The 21,067-nt window shown below is 42.3% G+C and overlaps 1 protein-coding gene across 1 annotated transcript in view; it reads right to left on the reverse strand.

Annotated features, from left to right (window-relative positions):
* The window catches only part of SGCZ (sarcoglycan zeta), a 551,579-nt gene that overhangs the window by 26,026 nt on the left and 504,486 nt on the right, over positions 1-21,067 (reverse strand). The window contains exon 5 of the mRNA XM_053402397.1: positions 18,822-18,944. Coding sequence (XP_053258372.1) covers positions 18,822-18,944 — 123 coding nt within the window. The remainder of the gene's footprint in view (positions 1-18,821; positions 18,945-21,067) is intronic.

The following is a 21,067-nucleotide window of genomic DNA, read 5'->3' on the forward strand; positions in this document are numbered from 1 at the left end:
TGTTTGAAATGTGCTCCTAGCCTTTCTTTTTCTTTCTTTTTTACTTAATTCAATCCAAGAGTTAGCTCTTTTCCCAGAAACTAATCCTTAAGTGGCCATATATTCTGCGGTGAGAGCCAAGGCTCCTGACAAGTCATGTCCACACCTTTACAGCCCTCATTTACAATCCAGACATGAAAAATAAAAACAAATATATTATGTGCTTTAAAACAAAGCAAAAGAAGACCATTATTATGCTTGAATACCTAGGTACTGAATTTACTGATGTCAGCCTGAAAAACAGGAACCTATCATTGTCCTCTATCAAGGGAGAAATTCAACTTCACAGTGCTGCTAAATAAATAAATAAATAAATAACCAATATACTGAGCCACATTTGGGTGTATGATTTCTACACTTCACTCCCTGTGGGCTAGGCATCTCACCCTGTGGGTGAAAGCATTCTGAGTGAATAGCAGCTGCCTAAATAATATTCAGGTTGCATGATACAAGGGTGAGGTGTAATTACATAACTTTAAAATTCTTTACTAGACCTATATCTGCTTGTGAGTGGAGAAGGGAAGTTGCTGGTACAGACCTGGAAATGTCTTCTTGATGGATCTGTGAGTCTTCAAGTGATATTTGCTATGGATTTACATATCAATAACCTTAGGTCACAAAAATTCCTGAGACAAAGTAAGGCAAACTAGGGTTTGCTGCTTCCATTTCTTAGTCATAGTGTCAGAAGTATCTGAGGACTACTTCTGATGTTACAGTTCTTGTGTGTGTTATGAAAAAGAATCAGGGATAAGACTGAATAGACCAATTCCACTGCCTCTGTGAAACTGGAATTTTAGCCCTGTTCACATGGTCAAAATTCAGGAATTCCGGGCACATAGAGTGGTGAGATTGTGCCTTTTGCATTCAAGGCTGCAAATCTTCATTTGTTTATGCATTTTGTTATATATGGAACAAACATGGGTACAAGTTACAGAGAGAGAGAGGAAGGAAGGAAGGAAGGAAGGAAGGAAGGAAGGAAGGAAGGAAGGAAGGATCTGTTTACAAAGGTCCCATGAACATGCGAAGTTCAGGAGTGCAGACACAAAGTGCGAAAGCTTGTATGTGTGAATGAGCAATCACAGGTGGTACACCATAGATAGAACTTTCATACCAAAACACATTATCAGTCTGCACATTCAGCCGAAAGGTATCAAATGTTGAATAACTAAGGGATGGTAAATTATGTCGTTTAGAAGCTGGGTGAATGAAATACACAAATTGTGGATATGGTACTGGCTTCTCTGGGCCAACTGGACCTTAGAATGGAAGCAGGATTGAAGATACCAACATTGATTGTGCTTCTAAACCCTAATGTTTGCAAGCATTTACAAAACTGCAAACATTCCTTGAAATAACTTAAGATATCTACCCAGGCAAAACCTTATTGTCTGCCCAGAAATTCTGACACAGGCAAATTTGGTGGCTACTTGTCCTCATATACAGCTTGCATCTTGACTGCTATCCTTGAGATTTTAGGACTCCACCTGTTTGCTACACATGTCTACCCAACTGTCCTCAGTATTTTGACCATACCCATCCATATTCAGCAATGCCGTGATTGTAAATGCTGCTTAATTCAGTGAGTCAGCCAGGTGTATATTATTGCTTTTTCTTCCCGCCTTTCTTCCATTGATCGTAACGTATCAAGCTTGAATTATGACCTGTCTATAGAGCAGGAAAAGTGTGAGAAAGACTTCACTCATACTGAAGGCAAATATATACCATATACTCTCATACAAACATGCATTGTATCATCATTTACTTTCTCTACATCACTGAGCTTTTTCTAAATGGTTTATTTATATTCTTCTAACCTAATTTGTAATTCACACATATCCCTCATTTCCTTGTTATTCTGTCATATTTCCTTTTTATGGCCCCAAACAATATTTCTACTTTATCATCCCATTTTAACTGTTATTGTGGTGCTCTGTATATTGCTTCCAATTACCTGCACATTTATCCAGTCTTAAAAGCAAATCTAGTATGTTTATGTTCTCCTATACATGTTAAAATCGTGTGGCTATTATAATACAATAATGGAGTGTCTCATTATTTCTTTCTACTGTGTGGCTGTGCTAGATTCTATTGAATTCATAATATTTTTCTCCACATCAAAGGAAGCATGGCTAGACCCAAGTCAGAAGAATATTAAATTTGTTTCAATACATTCATCAACTCTTAACACATTTTTCTTTCTTGTCTGTTTCACATGAAACTCAAGTGGAATGTCTTTTATTTCTGCAAATTCATTCAAGATATGTGCAATTCTAGCAGCGTGTAACTGGTGATTTATCTGAAGATTTGCATTAAAACTCTCCTTAATCTTCCTGATAAATGAGATTACAGTGGTACCTCGGGCTAAGTACTTAATTTGTTCTGAAGGTCTGTACTGAACCTGAAACTGTTCTTAACCTGAAGCACCACTTTAGCTAATGAGGCCTCCCGCTGCTGCCGCGCCACCAGAGCATGATTTCTGTTCTCATCCTGAAGCAAAGTTCTTAACCTGAAGCACTATTTCTGGGTTAGCGGATTCTGTAACCTGAAGTGGATGTAATCTGAAGTGGATGTAACCCAAGGTACCACTGTATATTTCTCATCTAACCTTTTGACATCTATTTCTCACACTGCTACTAGTAAGGTACTTAACTAAGTCTGGTTTCCTATCTTATACAGTGGTACCTCGGGTTAAGTACTTAATTCGTTCCGGAGGTCTGCTCTTAACCTGAAACTGTTCTTAACCTGGAGCACCACTTTAGCTAATGGGGCCTCCTGCTGCCGCCGCACCGCCAGAACCCAATTTCTGTTCTTATCCTGAAGCAAAGTTCTTAACCTGAAGCACTATTTCTGGGTTAGCGGAGTGTGTAACCTGAAGCGTATATAACCTGAAGCGTATGTAACCCAAGGTCCCACTGTATCTGCTTTGTATGCCTGCATATTATTGGAGAAATAAATAAATGCAAAACTGCAATTGTAGTTGAGATTCTTTGGTATTGGGTTAACCTAATAGTTTTGATTCAGTCTCAGAAGATATGAAAATGACCTGCCCCCCAAATGGCTGCTTGTGAGTTCCTAGCTGTGCAAGGCCGCACTGGGGCTCTGCTCATTTCTACAAGGGAGTCCCCCACAAAGTGGGATTTCAGGTGATGCAAGGACATGCAGCTTGGACCTCAGTTCTTACCAAAGAGTCATTTGTCATCTATTTCTGGTGGTTTTCCTCTCTTTTTCCTTTGGCACACATGTGACACCCTTTCCTCCCTGAAGAACTTTGAAACTCAATGCTTTCACTCCATAGTTTTATCCAATCGTTAAATTGTATATTATGTCCAATATCTCTGGCCCATTTTATCATAACTGATTTAACTTCTTCATCCTTTGTATGCCATTCCAACAATATCTTATACATTTTGGATAGGATTTTATATTCATTATTTATTATTTCTATTTGAAATTTAGAATCCTTCTCTACATATCCATATTCTTTAAGATACCCTGACACCCTTTCCTCCCTGAAGAACTTTGAAACTCATCCTGAGATATTCGTTAACTGGCTTTGTATAGCCCTATTAATTTTACAGCAACATATTGAGGATTTTCATCACTAATGGCTATGTGGAGTTACAGACCTCTCCCAAATCTTGTGGGGACTTTATGCTTCTAAAAGTAAAAAAACCTACTGTAAATATAGCTTTCAAGGTCAATGGTGCCTTAATACATATGGGTTTGAATTATATAGGCAGTGACAAGCTAACTCAAAAGACACAGAGAAATGAAAGTTTATTACTTGCACTTGCTTATGAGGCCACTGATAGTTCTGGAGTCCAACAAGAATCAGTGTATCACATCTGAACTCTGCTTGCGAATATTGTTATCCCGGGTGCTATTTGCTTGAGATCATTATGCAATTCTGCTTGGCATGTGGCCTCAGTTTAGTTCAGGGGTTCTCTTGGATGGTGGCCAGAGTCAAGAGAGCAGAAATAAATAGCCCCTTTCAAATTTGAAAATCAGATGAGAATATTAGTTTAGTTTACATGATTGCTAGAATCTGAAAGTTACGCCATCTAATTCAATGTCATTTGCTGAAACCAAATGTCCCTGGGGAAATGGTGTTTTGGTTCTAATAGCTGCTGCTAACATGTGCTGTCGACACACAGGCATAAAGCATTGAAGAGCGCAAGCCAGATGGTAGCAGTGCCAACTGCAAATGACTCAACTCCCTATCTTCTTTTCAAGGAAGGATAATACTCAGTTCTGAGACTGTCAACATTCTTGGGCAAAGAGTACGTATACTTTGCTGAGCTCCTTCAATGCTTTACATTGGAACCTGTGGCACTTTAGATGTTGCTGGAATACAATTGCCATCATGCTTAACTACTGACTGTGTTGACTGGGGCTGATGGGAGCTGGAGCCCAACAAAATCTAAGGAGCCACAAACTGCCCATCCTTGACATTCTTTATTTATTTATGTAGACCGTATCTATCCCAAGGGACGCGGGTGGCGCTGTGGTCTAAACCACAGAGCCTAGGACTTGCCAATCAGAAGGTTGGTGGTTCGTATCCCCGCGACAGGGTGAGCTCCCGTTGCTTGGTCCCTGCTCCTGCCAACCTAGCAGTTCGAAAGTATGAAGTGAAAGTAGATAAATAGGTACCACTCCAGCGGGAAGGTAAATGGCATTTCCGTGTGCTGCTCTGGTTCACCAGAAGCGGCTTAGTCATGCTGGCCACATGACCCGGAAGCTGTACGCCGGCTCCCTCGGCCAAGAAAGTGAGATGAGCACCGCAACCCCAGAGTCGGTCACGACCTGGACCTAATGATCAGGGGTCCCTTTACCTTTACCTTTATATCTATCCCAAGCTTTTTGTGACCATTCCAAAACAGGTTGCTGTACAATATACAGACAAAACCAAGACATAAATTATTCTGTCTTTAATATACAAAGCCCTGAACAACTTGGGTCTAGAATATGTTACTGCTTTGCTGAGGCCTGAGATGATCTGAAGGAGCACGGCTGGCTGCCTCCCACTTTACAGGGCCCCTCCTGGCTTCAGGTATTTAGCATTCTTGCTGCTAATTTCCAGGCACCTATAGCAGACTTTTTTTTATGCTGACAGCCCTATTCCAATGTTTAAACCTGTAGAGGTAACGCTCCGCTTTGCGAAGGCAAACCTCGCACCAGACATGCAACAGTATGTCAAGGAGCGTTACACCTGCTTTCCCTGGCAGTTTGCCTTCTTGGCTAGAAAACAGGGTTTCCCCCCTGACTTTTTGTCCTCTCACAATTTGTTTGTTAGACATATCACTTGGCTGGGCTATGACTGGGGACGCAGATGTAATCAAGTATCGGTGGGAACATTTTAAGGAAACACCTGCTGACACGTGTATTTGCTAATGCTGGAAATATGCTTAGATGGAAATACGTTAAGCTCAGGGTGGTTTCACTACTGTTTCCAATTGTTGACTTCTGCTAATAAAAGGAGCCTCCAAACCATTCTATGTTCTAAATCTTATATTAATAATCCAAAAATTGAGAAAGCTATGTATAAGATCTACTACAGAAGCCACAAACAGAAAACTCATTCAAATTGCGTCCAAAAGGAAGATTCAGTCTTTAAAGCTCCTTTAGCCAGGCTCCTGTAGATCAAATTTTGGATTATTAATATAAGATTTAGAACGTAGAATGGTTTGGTAGCGTTTTGTGTGCGGCTTATGTGCTGCTTACTTTATACTGGTCTACTATGAGAATTGGTAGCACAGGTTCATTTCTTCAGTAAAAGGAGCCTTGGCAGAGCTAGCCGGCAGCTTGCTTGGAGAATGCTTGCCAGCATGCTTCTGCACAGCTTACCTGCATCCAACCTCCTGTTGTCTCCATTATTCCTACAAAACCTTTTCAAGGTGAAATGGTCATTGTTGCCATTGCTTTTATAGTGTTTTATGTTTTATTGTACTTGCATATTTTGCTGTATTTTGTTTTAAGTGAGCCCTATGAATATTTCCCCTAAAACTGAAACTAAAATCAGCATAAAACAAAACCAGGATTAAAAAGAAAGGATAACCAAGGCAGATAAATGGCAAGCAAGGGGGACTCCAATCTGGCTTTGCACTCCAGCAAAGAGTGAAGAAACAGGCCTTTATCTGGTTCTAAAAGCTCAGAAAAGTTTGTATCTCGGAGGGGAGAAAGTTCCAAAGCTTCTCCATTGAAAATATTATCTTTTGTGCCACCACCATTCAAACCTATGTGACATGGCATCACCAGAAGAACCATATGCAAGCTGGTCTATAGGGGAGCAAGAATTCTCTCAAGTGAACTTAGCTGTTTAGGGCTCTGAGTACCAATGCGAAAACTTTGACTCATTCTTGGCAGCATATGTAAAAGGTAAAGGTAAATGACCCCTCGACGGTTAAGCCCAGTCAAAGGTGACTGGGGTGCGGTGCTCGTCTCGCTTCAGGCCAAGGGACCTGGCATTTGTCCACAGACAACTGATCATGTGGTCAGCGTGATGAAAATGCTTCTGGCAGAATGGGACACTGTGATTAGTGCCAGAGTGCACGGAAATGCACAGAAACATTGGCAGCATATTGGTAGCCAGTGCAGTTCTTTTAAAACTGATGTTATGTGCTCATGGTAGGCTACCCCTGTTGGGAGCTTAGTCACATCATTCTGTACCAGCTGAAGCTAAGTGCATTCTCAAGGGCATTCTCACATATGCCCTTGAGTAATCCAACCTTTAGGTTTCCAGTGTGTGCATACCACAAACGTATACCACACATCATAAAAATAGATATCCTCTGCCTATTGAGCATATGGTTCCCCATATGCAAGGCTCTTGTGTGGGTTTTTAAAAAGATTAGGTTGAGAATTGCTCAGTTGCTCAGGGAAACTCTGGATAAACAAAAAAGTTTAAGTTTACTCTTCCCTTCCCTGGAGACCATTCTTTGAAGCACCCCTCCTTTCTTTTATGAGTTAAGTTTTAAAATAAAAATTGAAGATGCAGAGCTTTAAAAATGTTTAAAGGACACAAGTTCTTGAATCTAAAAAACCCCTTTGCCTTTGAGCACAGGGGGGAAAAATCATAATAACCTAATTCAAAGACAAGCATAGAGAAGCTTTAGAGACAGAACAATTTTCTAAATTATATCTGGGAAAGAACAATGCTAATACCATTAAGGTCAGAAGGAAAACTCTTGCAATCTTTAACAGTTGTCATGAAGCTTGTACAGTTAAGACACTCAAGCTTTAAACTTTTGCATTTGTGCAACATTCGTGACTGAATTGGGTCCCCTGTATGGCGGTTTGTCAAGATCACACAGTTACTTTTCTTGGCTACAGAAGAGCCACAGTTCAAATGCCTACTCAGCTACAACATGCACACCATTTTTTCATGTGCATGTTTTCTTTGTTAGATAATGAACATTTCCAATGAAACATTTATAGGCAAGCCTGTTCTGTATTTATGTTTTGCTAGTCTTGAATGCATGAACCCATTTATTCACATCATGCCTCAGGGACAAACTGCATTCTATGTTAAACATATAGCTTGGCATTCCATTTTGTTTTGTTTTTTAAAGTTTAAATAGCAGACACCTGGGATGCCCAGATAGGATAAAAAATGTGGTGAGGGCAGATGGCTATGCTCTTCAATCCTTTGCAGTGTACCATGATATCAATGAAAATACATATCCTTGCTCAGAAACTACTATTTCCATTGGGAGGGAAGTTGCCACTGGCTGTTACACAACCAGCAACTGGCCCAAGAAAAAAAAAGCTGTTGTTTGTTTCTGATTGTCTGGCGACTCTAGCCGATAAAGGTTGTTCCCAGTGACAATCAATAATATTTGCCTTTTAGACTCATCTCTTTTTGTCTAGCAATAATCAAATTAAAAAGCTGAACATCAGAAGAAAATACTTTTTAAAGCGGACCATGGGATCTAGGGTCAGGTTCCGTTAGTGGAAACCAGATGGAGACCTGTCAATCTAATAAATTGTATGCCTCCTTTATTCCATTGTATTTCTCATTTCCAAGATATCTGGTAGACTTGCCAAATCTCAAAATGAGGGTGGCCTTTACACAGGCAAGATTAAATGTTCTCCCACTAGCAGATTGGATGGGCCGGCATAAAGGAATTCCTAAGAAAGACAGAGTCTGTGGCTGCAACTCAGTATGAATAGGAGATGCAACTCATGTGCTCCCTTTCTATAATGAACTTAGAAACAATTATATTCACCCACTGTTAAGAGCGCAGAAGGGAAGGCCATCCCTTGGTAAAGACCTGTTTCTTGCTGTCTGATGCAGAGAAATACATATCTTTCAGAATATCTAAATTTCTTGTTAAGACTCTATAGATCTGTGCTACAAAATTTAAAGGGCATATGGGTAATGATGTATGCTTTAAAGGTTAAGGAGTAGAAATGCAAATTACTATTTTTGTTGTTTTCTGTTTAATATGTGTATATAGCAGTCACAAAATTAAAAGACGCCTGCTTCTTGGGATAAAAGCGATGACAAACCTAGACAGCATCTTAAAAAGCAGAGACATCACCTTGCCGACAAAGGTTTGTATAGTTAAAGCTATGGTTTTCCCAGTAATGGAAGTGATGTATGGAAATGAGAGCTGGACCATAAAGAAGGCTGATCGCTTCTGAATTATGGTGCTGGATTTCCTTAAGAATGGATACGTTTGATCTTCTTGCAGTCCATGGGACTCTCAAGAGTCTCCTCCAGCACCATAATTCAAAAGCGACCAGCCTTCTTTATGGTCCAGCCCTCACTTCCATACATCACTACTTTAAAGGTTACGTGGGAGCCGGTTGAAGTTAAATCCTTCGAAGACAGAGGTCCTCTGGCTGGGACGGGACGATATGGGATTGAGGGGGCAACTCCCATCTCTTGCGGGGGTGCAATTAGTGCCAGCACCGTCCGTTAAGAGTTTGGGTGTAATCTTCGATACCTCCCTCTCCATGGAGGCACAGATTGCAGCTATAACAAAGGCAGCATTTTTTCATCTCCACCAAGCTAAGCAGTTGGCTCCTTACCTCTCTCACCCTGACCTAGCCACTGTGATCCACGCGACGGTCACCTCCAGACTGGATTATTGTAACTCGCTCTACGTGGGGCTGCCCTTGAGACTGACCCAGAAACTCCAGCGGGTGCAGAATGCCGCAGCGAGACTCCTTACGGGGTCTTCGCTGTGAGATCACATTCATCCGGTGCTATAACAGCTGCACTGGCTCCCAGTGGAGTACAGGATCAGGTTTAAGGTGCTGGTTTTAGCCTTCAAAGCCCTATACGGCCTAGGACCCTCGTACCTACGGGACCGCCTCTCCTGGTATGCCCCACAGAGGAACTTACGGTCTTCAAATAAAAACATCTTGAAGGTCCCAGGCCACAGAGAGGTTAGGCTGGCCTCAACTAGAGCCAGGGCTTTTTCGGCTGCGGCTCCGACCTGGTGGAACGCTCTGTCACAAGAGACAAGGGCCCTGCAAGAGTTGACATCTTTCCGCAGGGCCTGCAAGACAGAGCTGTTCCACCAGGCCTTTGGTCAGGGCGCAGCCTGACTCCCTCCTTTGGCAATCTTTACAAAACTTTAGTTTATGGTTGCCATCAATTCTGATTTTAATTAATTTTTATAATGTTTTTATAATGTTGCACTGTTTTAGTGTTGTTAGCCGCCCTGAGCCCGGCTTCAGCTGGGGAGGGCGGGATATAAATAAAATTTATTATTATTATTATTATTATCAGCCCTGAGTGCTCACTGAAAGGACAGATCGTGAAGCTGAGGCTCCAGTATTTTGGCCACCTCATGAGAAGAGAAGACTCCCTGGAAAAGACCCTGATGTTGGGAAAGATGGAGTGCACAAGGAGAAGGGGACAACAGAGGATGAGATGGCTGGATAGTGTTCTTGAAGCTACCAGCATGAGTCTGACCAAACTGCAGGAGGCAGTGGAAGACAGGAGTGCCTGGCATGCTCTGGTCCATGGGGTCACGAAGAGTCGGACACGACTAAACGACTAAACCACAACAAACATTTTATATGTGTATATATGTATAAAATGCAATAAACTGACTGACTGAACCCAGTACAAAGACTGCTGCTAGCACTCATTCCAACACCTCTACCATAACTCTTTATATATTCTCTGTATACATAGTTTGAACAGTTCATCACTATTCCTTTTTTGTGATGGAGTAGTGCTGCTTCCTGTCTACAAAACAAAAATTATCAAAGGCCTCACAGCTGCGATCAAGCCTTATATGACAGAGACATGTGCATGAAGTTTAGTTCAATGCAACTTGATAAAAGAATGTCAAATGTGTGTGTATGTGAGACAGTGTGTGTGTGTGTGTGTGTGTGTGTGTGTGTGAGAGAGAGAGAGAGAGAGAGAGAGAGAGAGAGAGAGAGAGAGAGAGAGAGAAACAGGAATGGATACATCAATTTCACTCACTTATTCCCCGTCTTCTGACATTCAGAAGACATCTTAAGGCAGCCCTGTTCAGGGAAGTTTTTAATGTGTGACATTTTAGTGTATTTTTGGTCTCTGTGGAAGCCGCCCAGAGTGGCTGGGGAAACCCAGCCAGATGGGCAGGGTACAAATAATAATTTATTATTATTATTATTATTATTATTATTATTATTATTATTATTATTTCCAGATCGCCCCATTTGCATATCAGTTTGTGATTTTATATTTTTATATTTTTAAAAGTTCACATAAAAAAATTGTGCTCATTTCTGTACACATTTCCCCTCACCTTTTCGTATGCAACGTTGCCTAAAATAGGAATGCTTGCAAGCAATTCCCCTTAATAAACATTTTTGTCTGTTATTTCTATATTATGTTCATTAATACAAGTACTTTTGTGTACACTTTCCCACTGTGGACTCCCCCCCACACACCTTTCTCCCATTTTGGAGCATGCGTTATAGAGAGCTTAATTGCAAAATTCGTAGAAGTGTAAATTGTGTGGCAAGTCCCCTCCCCCATGTGAAATGAAGACACTGGACACATTATGTAAGGTTAATGGGCATAAAAAGGCCACAACTTTATCGATTACAGAATTGAAAGGCATTGGCCTTAGGCATTGGCTCCTATCGACTACCCGGCATGGGGTAGGGCTATCCACAAGCCGTGGGGGTCCTGTTGAAGTATGCCAACTAGGATCCCACGGGTGTCACCACTCGGGGGCGTGTCGGAGGCCCTTACCTCCCTAGGTTTCAGACAAGGCAACGCCCCCCGGAGTCCTCTACCGGACTACCCTTTTCATTGGGGGAAGGTGATGGCGCTTCCTTCCCCCCTTCATTTGCATAGCAATTTACCCCTGCCAATGCCTAACCGCCAATACCACGGAAGTTGTGACGTTTGCTACGAGGTAGGCGAAAAAACCAAAAAGGCTAGAAGTGCGCCAAGTTGGAAAAATTCCTACCAGGCCCCTTGCGGCGACCAACCGGAGTCCATAGCAAGGTCATAGCTAGCTAAGCCTAAAGGGTGGGTGGGATGGGAAAACCGCTCAGCTGGAAAGCGGAAAGAGGGCGGTCCCTGGGCGTGCCTGGCCTTAAATAGGCTAGGCCACGCCTCCCCTGCCCGCCGATTGGCGGGCAGGGTTGAAGGCGCGCCCGGGGATTCCCTGTTCTCGCGGGGGCAAAAGGCCAGCCCCCGCGTGTGTGGGAGGGGGTAGCCCGCAACCCCCTCTCCTCCCTAGCTCGGAAATGGCTTTCTGAAAGATACCTGCATAACAGTACGGGAAAGACTCTCCTCCCTGAAAGAGAGGGGAGTGGTTGTGGGCGGGAGCCCGAGCACCGCCCAGCAGGGGGCGTTGCCCCCTGCCTCCAGCTCACCTGGCTGGCGCTCACGCCCCCCCCGATGGCCACCCAACCAGGTGCCGTGGAGGGGGCGTGTTCAGCAGCCTTTTGCTGCAGTGCCAGCCTCTCCCTGGCCTCATTCCTCATCGTCGTCCCATCGCAAGTCACCCACCCTCCACTCCCTTTTAGTTAGGGCTTAGGTCATTGGCCTTGCTATGGACCTTAGGTTGGTCGCCCTGGTTGCCCGGGGGGCCTGGTAGGAGTTTTTCCATTTGGCATTAGGCTTTTTGGTTTTTTCGCCTACCTCGTAGCAATCGTCACAACTTTTGTGGTATTGGTGGGTAGGTTAGGCATTGGAATAATGTGTTGTGTGTCGAAGTGCTAGGTGTGGCCATCGCCTATGCCTTCAATTTTTAGGGGTATTCCGTTAAAGGAATCTGGCGGTCGTGCATTCTGTCCGATGCCTGCTTGGCGGGAGGCCATGGCACGACCCTCGGTGACAGCAGGGGTGAGCCTATAGTTGGATTAGCATCAACAGGCTCCACCTACTGGTGAATAAACCCACTTGTTTCGATCCAATGCCTAAGCCAATACCTTTTCATTGCTGTAATCAATAAAGTTGTGGCCTTTTCTAGCCCATCAACCTTATATCACTTGTCCTTGTGTCTTCATTTCACTTCGCGGGGGTCGGGTCCTCGAACCACAACTGCGAATTAGGCAGGTTCATGTCAAAATGTGAACCAGATGACTTGCATCCCTATTTCTGGATCAGCTTCAGAATTTCTTTTGGACCTTTGACCCATCACAATCTTTTAAGGAACTCGGGGCCAAGCACCTTAAGGGGGTACAAGTAACCAGAGCAACTGTGATGCTGTAGGGGACGGAAAGTAGGCTTGGAGCACTGGTGTGATCTCCCCTTCTCAGGCAGTGTACCGCTGTATTCTGCAACATCGGCAGCTTTCTAGTAGTCATCAAGGGCAGCCACATGTCATCTAGCCTCGAGGTGACGAAGGAATGAATGATGGTTGCAAGGTACAACTAGAACACTGCCAAAAGGCATTATATTCCCCAAGCTAGGAACACAGAGATAACTTTCTCCTTGTAGTTGCCTTTGAGTTCTGACCCCCAAATTGTGTTGCTTTTAAATTTTTCAGCAAACATGTGCAAGTCCCCACGGTTTGCATCAGTCGGCTTATATTACGTCCTGTGACATGATATAACTGATGAAATATGGCAGGGCACTGGAGTGCCAAGTGTCACAAAGAGATTTTCAAAGGCTTTTCCCACCTTCAGATACACATTCAATAAGTACCTTACCTTGAAGTGCTTGACACAGTAAAAGAAGACATTAGGTACTTAGTTTAGACCAGGCATGGCTAACTGATGGCTTGTGGCCAGGACCCTGTGAAATGTGAGTCAAGATGTGGTAAGACAACAACAGAAATGTTGTCCCCCTTTTTTTACTTGTAATGAAAAGTGAAACCTCCATGTTCAATTTCTACTTTAGATGCAATGAAAATGTACGGCCGAAATAAACCAACTGGTCCTGCTAGTGGTAACCTGTTAGTACAATTGTGATTCCCCCCCTATTTGCACCTTGTGCCCCCCCAAATTAGCTCAAGGGGAAACCCCAAAATAGTGTGCAGGGGGAGGTGATTCTGTTGGATAAGCAGAAATGTTTGCATTAACAGAATGTTTGCGACAGTGTGGTGTTGAATTCCCTCTAAAGTAATTATATTTTATGTGCAATGCTGAACATATGGGTTCCATAATTGTGATGCCCTTACTACTAGATGGTGTCGTTATTATCACAGAAATATCTGTGTTGAATGTTTTGGTATTATGAAGCATGGGGCAAGTATGACGACACGACTGCATTTCATTGGATAAAATGTAGGGTAGAAGTTTGCAGATATGGTCTCTCTCCCATCCCGTACTGTCCACATGGAGGATTCTGGGTTTGATTTCTAGCATTCAACAAAGCAGGAAAATCTCTCTGCTTGAGGCCAAGAAAGCTGACTCAATACAAGTATATTTCATATGTTTAAGTATTCATTTGTGCAATTTTAAAAATAGTGAAGCAAGTCTGAACTATTTCTCCTAGTCTTTGTGGAGAAAGGTTTTAAAACAATAACCCACAATCCAAAAAGAGACTTTGCGTGATAGTAAGCAAAGAGCCTAGGACTTGCCAAAAAGAAGGTTGGCGGTTCGAATCCCCGCAACAGGGTGAGCTCCTGTTGCTCAGTCCCTGCTCCTGCCAACCTAGCAGTTTGAAAGCACATCAAAGTGCAAGTAGATAAATAGGTACCGCTCCAGTGGGAAGGTAAACAATGTTTCCGTGTGCTGCTCTGGTTCACCAGAATGCTGGCCACATGACCTGGAAGCTGTACGCCGGCTCCCTTGGCCAATAAAGTGAGATGAGCTCCGCAACCCCAGAGTCGGCCACAACTGGACCTAACGGTCAGGGGGTCCCTTACCTTTACCTTTAAGCAAAGAGGACTGAATTCAACTAATGACTCCTGTCAGTGGAGGCCTGCACAAGAATTTCCCTTTGTACAAGGGGTCTTTCCCCATGTGCCTCCCCCAAAAAAAATGGCTGGGGAGGGGTCAGGAGAATCCCCAGAGCAGTGCATGGAGGGAAGGGGTTGTTTTATATGGGAAGCTGAAAAGCTTGCCCTGACATATCAACATTGACTGATATGAGATAATTTGCGAAAAGTATGGATAAAAATACAGGCCTCAGTGTAACTGGTTTCTAATGCCAACTGACACAATGGAAAATCCCACAAGCCATATGATCACCTCTCCAAAATCCCTAGAAACTGTATCAGCCTAGCTGTTCCTTGGCAAACTAAAGAAATCCTACATAATGTCTCCCAGGCCCCAGCTAGAAATAAACTGCCAGTCACTCCATACAATTAACTATTTATGGGCTGAAAAGTTTATTTTAGCAGAACAACATTCACATATGTAACTTTACCTTTCTCCACACAGGCTATTATTTTTCATAACAGTTGCAACTTAGCTGTTTTATATTCATTTGAGGAAACTTTAAACATCTGTTTTGAAAGCTTGTGTCAATTATTTGCTTAAGATCGAGCTTCAGAACATTTAGCAATCTGAGATTTTTATCTGCCAGCAGGATTCTTTCAGTTTTTATATTTAGCTTTATTCTTGTATTTTTCAAGTTTCGTTTCCTTCCTTGCTAAGGCAAACATCTTGAAAATGACTGCCTCTCAATATTTGCTTTAGATAAAAGAACCAGATATTTATTCTCCTTTGGCTTTTGAAGTCTAGCAAGCAGACAAAATTAGCAGTAGTTCACTGGTCACAAGACAACTGCCAATTAGTCTGCTAAGACAAATGCTAGATTCTAAAGACTTATGCTAAAAGAGAAAGTTATAAAATATCAGCATCAATGGCCTTTTGTGGGGGGGGGAAGTATTTTTAGAAATACAAAATTGTTCACTGTTCCCTTGAACAACTGACATAGGGGAAATATTTTATTCTCAAAAACCAGCCACACTGGTCATTATCTTTGATAAATCAGGAATAGTAAAAAGTATGGATGCTGTGATGATCTGCCAAGTTTGATTCCCAATATGTATATAGTAGTTCCACTGGTGCAGACAAGTATACCAGATTTTCCTGTTATCTGATTCTATTTTATTTTTCTATTTTATTTCTGGGGTGGCAGAAATTATTGGCAACGGAATGCACAAACTCCTGTGCATGGTTATTGGGAGGGGGTATATATCTAGTTGGCTCTCCAAAAAGAGGTGTTTTTGCTCAAAACTTCTAAACTCCTTACAAACTTAGTGTTTATTATTTACATTGCATACACACAGAATGTTTACTGGGGTGGGGTATATGGGAATTGTTTGTTGGTGTATTATTATAAACTGCAAAAAATAAATATTAAAAAATGTTTTTGTGCTAGCCTGGGAACTATGTGTACAGATTTATGTTCAAATGAAAGCCTCTGTAAATATACAAATAGGAGAATATGCACGTAGGGAGGATGGGGGGGGGGGAAAGGATGCAGCTGAAATCAACCATATGAAAGATTTTTGTTGCTGGCTGGCAGTCTGCAGGCTTGGGGACCTGCTCTTACTTTTGAACATTTGTAATACTATCAAAACTAGAACTTTTGGTCTGGATGCCAGGAAGCTCATCCTTGCTCAACTTGTATGTTTGCAAATAGAGACTCCACAAAAAAATTCTGGTAATCTCTCATCATAAGGAAACTGATTTGGTAATGATTGTCCCTGAAACTTCCTAACACTTGGGGATGTGGAGATCACTTCACATTATAGAGTTGTTCTATGCATTACTCTTGACTCAAATTGTAGAAATTGGTTTGCAGCATTTCAAATTGCAGATGGGGTCAGTGGCGTAGCGTGGGTTGTCAGCACCCGGGGCAAGGCAAGTAATTTGTGCCCCCTAACCCGTGGATTTGCGCCCCCTAACCCTAACCCCCAGATGTTGCGCCCGGTGCGACCGGCCCCCCTGCACCCCCCACGCTACGCCACTGGATGGGGTATCATATTTTTTAATTGTTTTCAAAGTTAAAAAAGAGAGAGTGAGTTCCTGACATGTAGAAAACTAGAACAACAAAAGAGAAATAGCATAGCTCTTTCCCCCATTTTATAGTTTACCACACTAGGGGTTTATTTTTTGTTTATTTTTTTACATAGGGAAGCATTCAAAAAATGATACCCAAAATGTAAAGCGGTGGGTCAGACTCTCCTTCTGCATAATGTGTCAAATAAACCTTGGACAATCAATCTCATGATTTTAGTTGTATGATTCATCCTTTCCAAGTCAAATAATAATGTGGAACATTTTAAAGTGTGCTAAACATTGCTATCTGCACCGATATAATTATACAATTTGCAGTAACGAGAGTCAGCTTGTAACGTTGGATTGAATCAGCAACCTCTTGCTTCTGATACATTGCAATAGAACATGGGAACAAAGTATAAACTGAGGCAATATTAAATGTAACCACCACTATTGGTTACATGCCAATGCAGTCAAAATAGTCTTTGGAAATGCAGTCTTTCACTGGAGAATAACTGACCCACTGAGGGAAAGCCTTTCCTCAGTATTCTGATCCATGGAGTAGTCCTCTAGTAAGAAATAGGTTTCGACTTCCCCAGTTCAAGGTGAACTGTCTTGAAGCACTCTTTATAGAGTACTTTTAAGTACGTACCCTTAAGTCACAGAGAAATTAGAGCTGACATTTTGAGTACAGGCGACTATTAACACGCTGGGTAATGGCAGCTTTTATGACTATTGGGGTTGGGGTTGGCGTTACCTAAGTAAACCTCTCAAAATGGCAAAAGCGCAATAAATTAATGCCGCATTAATGATGGCATGTGAAACAGAACTGCGGGTAGAGAGTCGAATTCTACAGCAGGAGAATATCCATCTACGTTATTGCTGTGTCTGGACAGCAACAAAAGGGGAGGGGAGAACTCAGCATCACAGCGATCCAAATCTTACACCTTAGTTTCGCAAAGAACAGAGCCAGAAAGGTAGATGCGACTCAACAACTTGCATGTTTATTTTTTTTTTTAAAAAAAGCAGACATAAAAACAAACTCAAGGTGAGGTAAGACCAGGCGAATGCCCCTTCCACCCTTTGCCAGCCTCACTTTCAAGGCCCTGAGTTGGACCTTCCATGGAAGTACAGTGGTACCTCAGGTTAAGTACTTAATTCGTTCCGGAGGTCCGTTCTTAACCTGAAACTGTTCTTAACCTGAAGCACCACTTTAGCTAATGGGGCCTTTTGCTGCTGCCGCGCCACTGGAGCACGATTTCTGTTCTCATCCTGAGGCAAAGTTATTAACCTGAGGTACTATATCTGGGTTAGCGGAGTCTGTAACCTGAAGCATATGTAACCTGAAGCATATGTAACCCGAGGTACCACTCTATGTTGCTACTCAGGACTGTATCTGTGGCCACTCATCTTGCTGCTCTCTCTTTCTCCTGGCTTCCCATTCAGGATGAGGTTGCAGCAGCCTATGTCCACTCTGTCCCTGGCTCTGTTTTGGGGCCCAGCTGGCCACCATTTTGGTACTTTGGTGCCCACCATGCCACTGCCTAGCACGAAGCAGCGCCTCTCACTCCTGTTTCTTGGTTTCACCGAGATTCTTCCTCCTCAAACATTCCTGACTCCTTTCTTCGCTCCTCCCTTTTTCATTTATGCAGTACCCACCAAGTCTACCCACTCCCAGTTTACTCATCCTTCAGCCCTTTGTCTGGTCACAACCCCCTTCCTATCTACCTTAGGCTTTCCTTTCCCTTGCCTAAGATAAGGATATTTCTTGAGTGCTGGTCCTTGGGTAGCCAAAATTATCCACACATGAGACAGAGGTATCCCTATACAGGGAAGTTTTTAATGTTTGATGTTTTATTGTAGTTTTATATTTGTTGGAAGCTGTTTGGAGTGGCCATATGGGAGGGGTACAATTACTATTATTATTATTATTATTAGTAGTAGTAGTAGTAGTAGTAGTAGTTTTGGGGAACCACAAATTTTGTACAAGGGCAAAAAATATTTAGTGAAAACCCTTAGAGAGCCCTCCCCAAAAAAACAGTCCAATAAAGACTGAGCATGCTCAGTGCACACAGAATGCAGACCGTTGAGCAGCCGGGGAGGGGAGAACAAAAAGCTGGGGTAGGGAGCGGAATGGACTAGGATTTCTGGAATGATGAGCAGGAGCATTCCACACCGCCATATTTGGTTTCAGGGTCTATTTCCACACCCTTAATTCAGAACAATGTGTGGTACCAGTATATCTGTTGGTCGAGTGCATGAACATGCATTAGAAAAATGTGCATAAATGATGGAGAGCGAGTCTTCTTCCTCATTTAAAATAAACTGTGGTACGCTTTGAAAACCTTATGGACGTATCACCATCAATACCATTAGCACTTTTAAATAAATAAAAAAAGGAGGCCGCTATTCTTCCCTACCTGTGACTTTCAGTCTGTCTGCTCCAATGACGATCTCTTCTTCGTCAGCAGAAAAGAGCACCCTTCCATCTTCACTGGAGCTCACTTCAAATCTCTTACACTGGGCTTCTACAGCGTCAGCACCTAAGGAGAGAAAACAATGCTTTGAGGCAGAGGCCACCACTTACACAATGAGCTCAAGCATTTCACTCCCAACACTGCAACTTTCACCATTTCAGTAAGGTAGCTGGGGATGGCCACCTAGTTTTCTTGGCAGGGGGGTTCCAGAACTGTCAAAATGGGCTGGGATGTAAGGTGGGTATTTTGATCCCCAATTAATGTCTCAATGAATGGCACAATTCTTTTAATCACACCCTGCAGATATTTTTGGAAGCATATATGCAAATTAAATGCCTAACTAATGTATCCCCGAAGCCCGTTAAAGGGGAAATCTGCAAAAAATTCATTCCCCCCCCCCCCAGACACACTTCTCCTGATTACTTTGGAACTAGGCAAGACTAGGTAGTTGACTATTGTTTGAGTGCCCTTTATACTTGTTGACTTTGTTGCTCTAATCACAAACAATTTTTGTTGTGTGTCACATCAACATACATAGGTGGGATTCCCTTAAAAAAATATTTGACGTGGGACAAGTTTCAGACATGGCCTTTACATTAGAAGGATTTTTAAGGATTGGGGAGGCCTACTTGTATGCATATGAATTGCATTTGCAGTCGCTCTGGACTTCAGTTTAGAGTGTCACATGAAGCTAAAGACTAATTGAGACTACTAAGCCTGACTCTAATGTCAATGAAAAGGAATGCATGTTTTGATATATGCTTATGTATCAGAGGCATTTTAGTAAGAGAGCAAGGAATGGCTGCAGCCCTCCATCAAATTTGCTTGAGAATCCACATTTGCCACAATTCACTGTATGGAATTTCTTTAGTGTGCACATCCCTGTGTGAAGATGGCTTATACCCCTTGAGTCTTGCTGCCGAAGGGGTCAGGATAATCATAATTTATTATTTATACCCTGCCCATCTGGCTGGGTTTCCCCAGCCACTCTGGGCGGCTTCCAACAAAAGAGTTAAAATACATTAAAACATTAGTCATTAAAAACTACCCTAAACACTGGACCTCAGTGTTGTCCTGGCTGAACGATGGGGGTGGAGATGCTCCTTCAGGTATACTGGGCAGAGGCCGTTTAGGGCTTTAAAGGTCAGCACCAACACTTTGAATTGTGCTCGGAAACGTACTGGGAGCCCATGTAGGTCTTTCAGAACCGGTGTTATATGGTCTCGGCGGCCCCTCCCAGTCACCAGTCTAGCTTCCACATTCTGGATTAGTTGTAGTTTCTGGGTCACCTTCAAAGGTAGCCCCAAGTAGAGTGCATTGCAGCAGTTCAAGCAGGAGATAACCAGAGCAAGTGTTCATCATAACTTATCTGCACCCAAGAAAGCTTTCATGCATTATACAAAAATCAGCATACGTCCAATGGGCCAGAACCACCTGCCAACGAAGGCATATGTGGCAAGACTCCAAGTCTTACAGATAGCTTCCCTCTCTAGGTCAGTAACCAAGCACACCAAGCCCACAGATAAGTGTAGCATCAGAGCAAGCCAATTAGCATATATCAAAGCAAGTGAATAAACATATATGAGCTCATTCTTTCAGCAACTACCAATTAATCCTGGGGTTATCTTGATGATCAAGATAACCCTTTTACAGGCCTCCCAGAACATTGCCACCTTTTGGTTTTATACAGTTTAGTAGTGTGATTGTCGTAGACTTTAATTGTTAGTAACATACAAATACTGTACAATTTAAATAATACAGTTCTTGTTAAGTTTTGTGTTAACAGACAGATCTTTATTATGGTGTGAATGTTTTACAGAAAGCTTATGAATTTCCTGTGGTAAAAAATAAAATGTTTTCTTTTAATGGTGCTTTTGAGAATTAACCCCAAATATGAACAATTTGAAAAAGACCTGGGTTATATCCAGAATTCTCAGATAGATAAATGGGCATGATATTTACTTAGGACCTGGATGTCTTTATCATGTTTTTAATATTCTGTTGGGAGCCACCCAGAGTGGCTGGGGAGACTCAGCCAGATGGATGGGGTATAAATAATAATAATAATAATAATAATAATAATTATTATTATTATTATTATTATTATTATTATTATTATGACTTTTAGATGACCAAAGCAAAATAGCTAGTTTGTTTATTCTCAGTAGGTTGAAGTCAAATTAATCATG

This window comes from Podarcis raffonei, chromosome 9, assembly GCF_027172205.1.
Source record: "Podarcis raffonei isolate rPodRaf1 chromosome 9, rPodRaf1.pri, whole genome shotgun sequence".
NCBI lineage: Eukaryota > Metazoa > Chordata > Lepidosauria > Squamata > Lacertidae > Podarcis > Podarcis raffonei.